Raw genomic sequence first — 10,851 nt, forward strand, 5'->3', positions numbered from 1 at the left:
TTGAGCATGGACGGCTGTTTGTGTGTCTTTAGTTTTGATTGCAGCTGTCTGAGCAGGGCAGGAGCCCCGCTGGGCTGCGCTTAATTCTGAGTAAGGCGAGTTTAACTGCACGGACAGTCCCCTGCTGGTTTGAAAGACACCTAAGAAAGCAATACAGTCACCGTAAGAACTTCTCTGCTGGAAAGCCAGGCTCCTATGAGAACCCACCTGTTACAAGGAAATAATTAAAACCTGAAGAGAAAGGATAGCAGGACACCAAAAGGCACCTGAGCGGGTTGGCAGCGAGGAGCTGCCCCGGCTTTGTGCGAGCTGCTCGCTCTCCTCGGAGGCTGTAACGATCCGTGGGCAGAAACATCGATTTTTGTCCAGCACATCCTTAGTGCAGGGGGAGCAAACTCCGCTCACATCCTCTGCGGGCTCGGCTCCCTCTCCCTGCCCATCGATAGGTGTCAAGTCACCACCCAGCTCCGGCGATGGAAGGACCATTTCTTGCTGATCCCGCTTCCCGCTGACCTTAAGGGGATGCTCAGCAGTAAATGGCCACATGTCATTCTCGGTGACAGAGGCCGTGAAAATTTACCTTGATGGCCTCCCAGCCCACAGCACTCCATTCCTAAGGCTGGATTGGAGCCTGGATCTCTCCTGCGGCCACCTCCCGCTCTGTGCACTGAGTGCTGGGTGGGCTCCTTGCTCACCTCAGCAGGGCTGGCCTTCCCCTGCTTTGTTTTTACAACTCTTTTGTCCTCTGGAGAGAACAGCACTGGTGTAAGATGGGGGAAAAGGGCCATGAATCCATTGTTATTTCACAAACCCATCCCAAAAAATCTGAAAAACACCTTGCAATATACTATTCCTGTTCTTAGCTTGATTCTTCACCAGGGAATTGCTCAGGGACATTGCTGTGAATGCTGGTTTCTGTTTTGGGAGGCGAGAGCTGGGCCAGGCTGGGGTGAGGCAGGGACAGGAAGGCAAATCCATGTTTTGCATTTGTGTAGCTCTCATTCACGGCTGTACACGGTGTCTGCAAGTGTTACAGCACATGGCAGGCGTACGCTACAAGGAAATACTGCTGGTGCCCAGAATAGAGAGATTTCAGCTCAGTATTGACTGAATCAAGAGATGCACAGAGCTGATTGCAGTTTGTGCCTTCTGCTTCCTTGGAGGTCAGTGGAGCTGAAGTCTGGAGCAGCCTTAAGCAGAGAGGGTTTGCAAAGAGCTGCAGTGAGTGTAGTGGGAAGCAGTCCGATGTTCTCCTTTTAATCCCTCTGCAGTCAGTCAGATAAATGGAAATACAGACTGGCCCATCAATAGTTAACGGTTTTATTTGCAGCCTTGGACTTAATCTTTCTTTTCAAATGATCTTTTAAAAGGAAAAGCTGCTACTTATCTGGAATTAGTGGAAATGTCTTCCCTGGTACTAATGACAGCCCTTAGGCTAAAGGAAACTGGGTAACTACTGGCAGCATGTTCTGATGATCATAAATGTTTGGCATTCCTTGGCGTTGAAGGAGCATTTGTCTCTTGGATTTTCAAGAGGTGCCCTGACTGGCTGGGCCCAGGGCATTTCCTTGGTGGCAAACTGAGGCACAGGGTAGCACTGGCAATAGAAAATGGGACTCCCTGCACTGATTTAGAGGCAGAATTCCCTTTCTTACTATAATAAAAGAATAATATACTCTTTTAGAAGACACTCCTTGTCCAGGGCTCAGCCCAGTGGAAACCCTGCCAGCATGGGCTGGGTTGGAGTCTGTCCCTTAAATGTGTGCCTGGACCACTCCTGGGGGACCTTTGGGAGGGGGCATTACTGTTTTGCTCTTTGCTTTGACCTCTGAACTCTTTAACAATGTAAAGCCTTGTGAATTATAAATCAAATGTTCCTGCTGAGCTTTGTGGTGCACGGAATGAAATGCGATGATTAATATTTAAGAGAAAATAAGTTAAAGATTTTAACTACAAGGGCAAATGTCTTTCCACAGAGCCCTTTCATGTGGAGGCTAGAAGAGAGGGAGAACCACATTTTCAGGGGCTTTAGTGAAATTTGTGGCTGTCAGACCAACTGCCAGAGCTGTGGGTGTGCAGGGGCCAAACCACCCCACTGCCCTGCCCTTCACTCTGCCTCAAACTCAGACCATCTGCCCACATCCTATAAAATCCCACCAGTGCTGGAGCAGCCCTTTGGGATGGGACTGGTGAGCACACCCCACTTACTTTGGCAAGTAGAGGAGCAGCTCAAGTTATGTGCTTGGAGGGGAAGAGCTTTTCCAAAATCCAGACCTCACCCCGGGCTTGCTCAGCCCCTCCTGGCTCCTTCTCACCCTCCCCTTGGCATGCCAGCCCCATCCCTGCTGCAGGACTGGCACAGCACCGGGATGGGCAGGGTGCCTTCTCCCCGCTCTGCAGACTGACAGCTCCAGGCAGTGGCCACCATGGCCACCCTGACCTAGAACGTCCTTACAGTGGCACCTGGGCTGGACACTGCCTGCAGCCACCAGCAGAGTCTGTTCTAAGCCAGCAAACAAGGAGGGAAACACTTACATGGGTGCAGAACCTCTCCGGAGGGTCCCCACAGGTGATTCCTGCCGGGTCCACCCGCACGGTCACGTAATCCTTCATCCTCATGGCCTTGGGCTGGCAAGCATAAAACTCCCATGATGGGCCATCGTCCGTGGTCACCCAGGACTTGCAAATGTCATACTGTCCCATGGCCAGGGGGACGCAGTGCACGAGGAGAGCAGCCAGGTAGAGCATGGCAGCTGCGGCCAGGCGCGGGGTCCCTGGGCGAGGGCAGTGCCGAGAGTCCCGAGGAAGGCGGCTACTGGGCTAGGGGTGGCTCTCAGGATCAGCATGGAAACTCCTCATCTAAAAAAAATGCTCCAGTCGAAGGAGATCCAGACAGTATCAGGGGTGATCCCACTCTGCACGCTGTATCTGGACGTGGAAAGTTCCTCTCTCGGCACAGAAGCCAACTTTGCAATTCACTTGATTGGGAAAGTTTTGGCCAGATTTGCTGATCAGTGGTCAAAAGTCTTCCTTAACCTCATTTTTCCCCCTTTTATTGTACGAAAGGTCTTCCAAATCAGCATGAAAATATCTAGAGGTGACTCCAGTCAATCAATACAAAGCTCAAGTTCTGAGCTGCTGATGAAATTTGATAGGAGTAAATTGGAGAGGCCGTGAGATGGTGCTGGATCAGGTTTTCCTCAACCTTCTGGTCTGCTCCACATGCGTCACTGTGGAAAGTGCCTTAAACTGTGTCTGCCTTAATTATTAGGGTGTTTGGACATTATCACATAAAATAAACAGAGCGTCTGGGCATCAGTACAACTCTGACAGGAGTGACTGCTTGGGGCTAAAATTCCTTTTTCCCACAGGAGGGCTGTGTCAGTGTGAACAGGTCGGGTGCCCAGATCCGTGGTGGTCGCAGCAGGTGCTGGGTGGTCACTGGGGTGACTGGGACAGGGCTGGCCTTGGCTTCTCCTGCTGTGTCCTGTGGTGGTGGCAAGGATTCCTGTCCAATTCTGCCTTTTGGCAACGGAGCACCAAGTTCCCAAAGCCTTCAGCTGCAAGCCATGGGGCTACCTGAGATCTCCTCTCTCTTTCATGGTCAGGGCAAAGGCAGAGCTCATCAGCAGGAGGGACCTGCAAGAAATTGGAAGACAAATTAGGTGGGAGCAAGGGGAGACAGTTGGAGCAAGAGGAAGAACAGGAGTCCCTCAGGAGGCAGAGCCCTCAGCTGGGCTGGCCAAGCCACCAGACAGGTTTTTGTAACAGGGAGATATACAACTTTAATAAAAAGCAATCCATAGTAAGATGCTTATGGCTTTTCTGCTGTCTGGGAGAAGGGAAGGAGTGATGCCCAATTGAAGGTATCTGCTTTGCAATAGCAGCTGGACAACAGGAGCCCTAATGGGTCTCCAAATAATATCAAGAAGCAGCTATGGGTCATTAGAAGATGAAGAATATGCAGACAGGGTAAGGATAGACAGACAAATTGATAGTCCTAAAAAAGATAAGCAAATAAATAAGACAGCTGGGGAGACAGATACATTGTCCAGCATCCCCACACATGATTTATCTGAACAATAACATTTAATAAAAAACAATTTGAAGTCCTAATAACATTTAGGTTCACCTACTACAAAGAGCAATGACCTTCCCAGTATTCATTTCAGGTTAGAACAACATTTCTGCAATTTTGTTGTCTTTCCAGTAGAGCTATAAAAATTGTAAGTAATTACAAAACAAAATTACAAAGAACCAAAGCGGGGAGGGGGAAAAAGTCAAACCCTCTCTCAGTATTAGATTCAGGAGGGCGATCTCATCCAAGAAGGTGGGAGGCACATATCCAGAACAAAAATTCACCTTTGGATAATTCCCTTTCTATTTCTTTCCCCAACTTTTCTTTCACAATTGAGGCATATCAGCTTCAACAGCACGCTTAGCATTTGCTTTCTCATGAAGCTCAGTTCCTAAAGCTCAGAAACTCCAGGTTAACACATGCATTGATCGGTGTTCAGGGGCTTCACACTGCTCTGCTACCATCTCCCTTTCCCCCCTTTTTGCTTGGAAGATTGCTGATTGAGATGAATGAGCTCAGAAAAGAGAAGCTGTCTCTCATGCTCCATTGCCAGCTCTCAACGAAGAGCCTGTTATAGCTACGTTGGACCTGAATAAACTCCCAGAAAAAGAATAGACTGGCTGCTATTTTTATATTATGAGTAAATGTAGTAAAAATAATAAGCCAGTGTGACACAGTGTTTATAAGTCCTACTTACATCAGAGCTGTCTTTTCAGTTCTAACAAGTCAGTTCCTAATTATTACATCAAACTGGTCACTGCCAAGTGCCTGATAACAGCAGAGAGTGAGAGACTCCGGTACCGGGTAGGAAACAGAGTAGTTTTAATGAGGACTCCAGTGCTGTTAAGTTTATGGATCTATTTTCACAGCCTCAACAATTACATTTTGCACTTGAATGGCTGTCAGGGAAAAACCCAGGTAGAAAGGATCTATAATATCTATTAGTGTCTTGTTACGCTGGCTAAATGTCACAGATTCCCAGGGAAATGAAAATTTGCTGGAAAAGAATGCATTTACTGTCAGTCCATCAGGCAGGCAAGCGGGTTTGGGGTGAAGCCTGAGGCTCAACACTCACATAGCCAGTCCAGTCCTTTTGCAGAAATAGTTTAAGTGCTGCTCTGGAATGAGACAACATACTGCAAACGGGGCAGAGAGGCTCCCCAAATTAAAGGTTTCACCCTGCTTGATTTGGTTTGGTTGTTAGAAAATATATCTTCACCTGGTATTATTAAGAAACTGCAGTTCATGGGAACAAATAGAATCAATGCTCTTTGTTCTCTTTGAAGAGTACTCAGCACTCGCTGGGGACTGATAGCCAGAGTATTAAAAAACACAAAATTAGATTTTGTCTTGACTTAGCTGGCTCCGGTTATTTTTTTTATTATTATTGGATTAACACCTTATTGAAATAAAGGGACAACGCTGAGCAACAACTGAGCTGCTCTCGGATTAAGAGCAGAAAGTAAACTCAATGAAGGAGTTTTTAATTTTCTCTCAGAAGTGTTGCTCTCCCCATGAACTCTCCGCTCTCCCCCCGCGCTCACGGAGCCGGAGTTGTTCTCCTCCTTCCCACGCCGCCCATCCCTTGCCCGGGCTCTGGACAACGAAGTTGGGGACACCCGCGGGGGGACGGGAGCCCGAACCCCGCGATAACGCTGCGCGGCTCCCGGTGCAAACCCGAAAATCCCACTCGCATCCCGCCGCTCTCCCTGATGGATTCGCGGTTCCCGGCAAAACCCGATGCCGCTCCCGCTCCGCCCCATCCTCCCCGGTTTCTTTCCCACTAAAGGACTTTCGGGGGGCTGCACTCGCTGGGGGAGGGATCGGCGGGGCTGGGGGAGCCCCCCGGTTTCCCAAACTCCCAAGTGGGAAAATAAAACCCCATCCCGGCGGCGGGGAAACGGGGATGTAGCGGGGAGGGGGACAGAGAGCGGGACACCCCAGGAAAGCGTGGGAACAACTTGGGAGGCTCGGGGGGACCCGCAGCGTTCGGGGCTGGGGCAGATGCCGGCGCTGCCCCCCCCCACCCCCCATCCACCACCCCCGCTTTTCCCCATCCCCGGCGCTGCGGGTCCTTACCGGGAGGGAGCTCTGCGGCGCGGGGCTCCCGGCGGAACAGCGAACTTCGGGGCCGGGGGAACCCCCAAAACACACCCTCCAGCCCAGCCCAGCCCAGCCCAGCCCTGCCCTGCCCTGCCCAGCCCAGCCGGGCAGGCGCTGCGCCGCCGGCCCCCAAGGGCAGATGGCCGGGGGAAGCTTTGTGCAATCCCGGCTCCCCTCGCAAGTTAATGCCGAGGATGAAATCCCTTTTGCTCTCACTTTCAATCACAATCGGAGCTTTTATCTCCGTGCCTGATCCCGGCTGCGTAACTTCCTCTGTGCAGCTTTAGCACACACCATCCCACCGGCGGCAATGGGCTTCTTAAAGGTGCAGGAGGAAATGCAGGGGGGGAGGAGGAGGAGGGAGGGAAAACCACCCGAGGAAGAGGAGGCTGCGAGCGGGAGCCTTCAGCCCCGGCGGCCCCGCTGCTCCCGGTGCAGCATCCGCGCCGTCCCGGTACCCCCGGCTGGATAACGGCAGCCGGGAATGCCGCTCCTCGAGGCTTCTCTTTTAATTTTTTTTTCCTTTAAGAGCTTAAAAAAAAAAATTAAAATAATGAGCTCATGTTTGCTCGAGAGAGGAAAAAAAAAAAAATCTCCAGTCACGAGGGTTTCCCCACACGTGTAAGTCCTCGCTTGGTGTGCCCTGAATATTTTGGGGAGGCTTCTGCTGGCGGAGATGCTGTAAATGAGGCTGCGTGCGTGTGTGTTGGGGGAAGAGGGGGTGGTTGGAATTAATAGGATAAACAAAGCAGGAACTCGGGGATGGGGAAATCAGATGGCTGGGAAATGCTTGATACTGGTGGGAATGTGCTGTGAGATTCAACCGAACCAGGTTTTGCTTTGGAAAGGTGGGGGATGAACATGCTGGACTGTAAGGTGTGAACAGCACCTTCCAGCACGGGGCTGGAGAAGCAGCTGGGGTTGCTTAGGTCTGCTCCGTTGTGTCCATGCTGAGGGGCAGAGGAGGCTCCAGCTGTGGGCAAGGTGGATAAAATTGTGGTAGGTGAAGGTCCAAGTTTTCCCTGCACCAGGCAGCTGCTGGAGACAGAACTCCTGAGCAGCGACAGGTTTTTGACACGTGGATAAATGACAGTTCAGGGATAAACGACAGTTCGTTTATGGGGAGGAAAACCAGAGTCACCACTGCCTCCTATGTATACAACCACCAAAAAATGACTGCTCCTTTCTGACCAAGAATTCAGTAATTTCTAAGCCAGAAAACACGTTGTCCATCTTACACGTGGTTTGAACCTCATGCACTCAGTGTTTTGTTATATGGTTTCCTTTGACCCATTGCCCTGAGGTCTCTGGGTGCCATCTCCCATATAAGAGTACTGGGAAAACACACAATTCATCCTGCAACCAGACAGAGGTGATTTAGAGCTCTTCTGGGAAATGTTTCCCATATTCTGGAGCATAAGTGAGATTTATGAAATGCTGGCATTGTGTCTTGACTGTGGCCCAGCCTAAACACGACGCTGATGCACTGGGTGGTCTTCACCTGCAAGGATGTCTTTGATTCTGGCTCAGTTTCCACTCCAGGACACGGTCTGATCACTTTCCACATGATAATTTCCTCTGTAAACACTTATTTTACAGCAACGGTGTAGCTTAAGTGAGAAGCACTGGCTGGGAATCCAGGGCTGGCTAATATTCCTGGATTTCACTTTGTGCCTTTAGGTCTGCTCTGTAGTAATGACTCCCCTGGAAATTCCCCACATCTCACTTATTACTTCTTTATTAGTTATTATGGTACAGTAACAGGATAAAAAGGAGTTGGTATTTCATTTTCATTCCCTCTAATAGCCACGGCAAAGACCAAGTGGTGTGCTGATTATTGACATCAGAGTTAAGCGATATGCATGCATCATTAGGTTTCAATTGGAAAGAATAACAGCACAGTGTGAGTCGTCACACTTCTAAACTCCGTGGCATTTAAGGAAAAACCAAAGTCGTTTTTCACAGCCCCGCAAGCTCAAAAGATCACAAGCTGGCAATAATACTTGTATAGACACAGGTGAAAGGCGCTGGCTCCAGGCAAAGCACAGGAATTACCCTCCCTGGAGAGGCTGGCAACAGCTCTGGGGCTTGTCCAAGGCTGCACGGAGATCCAGGAGCAGGCTTGGAGGATGGGAAATCACCCAGCTCCTCGCAGGTCTGGCTGAAGGTCCTGCTGCTGGGAAGGAGAGGGATTGTCCGTGGCACTCACAGACCAAGCAGAGGCAGCGCTGCTGTCACAGCCTGGAGGAGATGGGCAAGAGTTGGAGTCATTATCTCATTTTAGACCACTTGCATTCTTTTGCCCGAGCAAAATGTTTTTGCAAATACTTAATGTTGGGTATAGTTTTCTTCTGGATGAAATTTCTGCGGGGAGGGAAAATGGATGTGTTTTTCCTCGAGGGGACATCTCTGCTCCCTCCCTCGTGCCGAGCGCTGCCTCCTCACACGAAGAGAACGCCGTTGAAAATCAATGGGTCTGCATGGAGATTTAATTACTCCAGCGCAGGCAGGGGTGGAGAATAAGGCCCTTAATATTTAATACAGCCTCTGCTCCCAGAGGGATCCCCAGGGCTCAAGGGCCAAATGCAAGCCCATTAAAATCAGGTGTAATTCTATTGACATGTGCGGGCTCGCACCTGTTTATACCCACGCTGTATCTGGCTCCCTAAATCTAAATGGCAAATGGTGCTTTTGTCATGCGTGGAGGAAGAGGGAAGTGTTTTCCCGCTTTGGGATGATAGAGGCTGTACTGAAAGAACAGAAGGTAAACGTGACACCTCGCAGTCCCCGCTCGCTAACACCTCAGCTGGGCTGAGCCTGCTGAGAGCGGTCCGAGATCACTGCCAGAATAATATCCAGGCTTATAAAGGATATTTCATTTGAGGATACACATTGCTGTATCCCCTATAACAGCAATACATTCTTTTTATGCTCCTTATCTAGCAGTGTGCGGCCAAGGATGTCAAAGTGCCTCCTGCAAGTGAGTAAGTATTTTATTAGGTGGGAGCACATGGCTTGGAAAATGTGCTCCGAGCCCAGGAGCAGGCGAGAGACCCTTTTGTTAGAGGTGATATCTGCCAAGCAGCTCTACCTAACCCTTGTTCCAGTAGTGGATTTCTTCAGCCCACCAGGACCTCTGGGGAGAAGTTTGCCAGGAAAAGGGAGGAAGTGACTTAAAGGTGTTTTTGTTTGGGATGTTACAGATGATTGGAGGCAAAGGCTGTTTGAACCTCGCACTTCCAGGGGGGATTTGTCTCCTCTCACCACCCTTGTACTGCCCTTTTGTTCTCAGCAAGCTGTATGTGAAGAAAGCTCCCAACTTGATCAGGATGGGAAGGTTTGTGCTTCTCAGTTCCTTACAGCCCTTGGTGCAAAGACAAGATCACGGAGTTTTGGAAAGCGGAGAGGCATCATGATTTGTAGTTAGGAGAAATGCTGAAAAACCCACACAAAGCCTGAGAAACCGAGCACCACCAGCTCTGGCACACGCAGGCCGGGAGAGTGGGTGGGTGGGGGACATTTCTTTATTTCCTTGCCCTCCTGCCCAGGCTGCTCTGGCCGACCCTGCCCTGCTCCGGGGCACACACACACCCGGGGAGCAGGAGAGGGAAGAGCCGAAAGCTTCAGTCCCTGGAGTACTCCACATTTTTCTTCCTTTGTGAAAGCTACTGGGGAAATGGCAGAGAGCATCTGCTCTGGGAGGGGAGGCTTCCCCTGCTGCCTCCTCCCACCCTCCCGCACAAGACCTCGGGATGCATTTTCTGCAGCTCAGCCGGTTTCACAGGGCCCTGAGTGAATTTTGCCCTCCCTGATTAGATAACCAAAGGAGCAGTGACTGTACTCTCCAGAGAGAAGATGCTGTCTCTTTCCTGCCAGAAGGACAGCTGGAGGGAGGGTGGGATTTTCAGCATGCAAGCACTTAGCCAGATCAAGGAAATGGGATGCAAAGCATTTTAGGCTAAGAAAGGTTGTTGTGCAGGGAAACATGAGGCTGCTGTTCTGTTCGGGAGATAACGCCTCTCAAAATGCTCCTGCGTGCCAAACTGCAAGCCTTGACTACAGCAGGTCATTGCCTCTTTAAGGAAAACAAGCATGACAAGTCAGAAAAAAAACAACCCATCACTGTCTCTGCTGAAAAACTTTGATCATTTAAATATTATTGATGCGCATTAACCCCAGCAGAGATGGGCTGGGTGATGGGAAGTGTTTCACCTTGACTCAGGGAAAATATGTTGCTTTCTGCTGCCTTGTCTTTTGTTTCATATATCAAACAGGAGCCCAGCCAAGTGAATCAGCTCAGGAAGTATTTCGGATGTATTTGATTTTTTGGGGAAGGTAGAGCTTTCCTCATCTCTACCAGCTGTGGGGGTGTAAGCATGGATAAAAACAGGAGGACTGTTTAAAGGAGGGATCTATAATTAACAACCCATCAGAAGGGGAACTTTCCTTTTAACTTACTATTAAAGTGAAACTGTTTAGAGAATATACAGTTTTGGCTCCGGGGATCTCCTCTGTATCCTTGGCTGAGCCCTGTGAATTCCTCTAATTCCTGTCTCAGAGAGTGTCTGGCTTTAAAAGCGACTCCTGCTACCCCAGGGAGGACTCACCTCAATCCTTGGTGGATTCCTGTGCTCGAGGAGGGCAGCAGAGGGAGAGGAGCTCCCTTCCCA

At 50.0% G+C, this 10,851-nt stretch overlaps 1 protein-coding gene across 2 annotated transcripts in view; it reads right to left on the minus strand.

Annotated features, from left to right (window-relative positions):
* NTNG2 (netrin G2) overlaps positions 1–2,748 on the minus strand; it is a 42,947-nt gene extending 40,199 nt beyond the window's left edge. For both annotated transcript variants that reach the window (XM_062505686.1, XM_062505685.1), the window contains exon 1: positions 2,536–2,748. In XM_062505686.1, the coding sequence (XP_062361670.1) occupies positions 2,536–2,748 (213 nt within the window). The remainder of the gene's footprint in view (positions 1–2,535) is intronic.
* Between the last annotated feature and the right edge of the window lie 8,103 nt (positions 2,749–10,851).

The sequence above is a fragment of the Cinclus cinclus genome, chromosome 19, assembly GCF_963662255.1.
Source record: "Cinclus cinclus chromosome 19, bCinCin1.1, whole genome shotgun sequence".
Classification (NCBI taxonomy): Eukaryota; Metazoa; Chordata; class Aves; order Passeriformes; family Cinclidae; genus Cinclus; species Cinclus cinclus.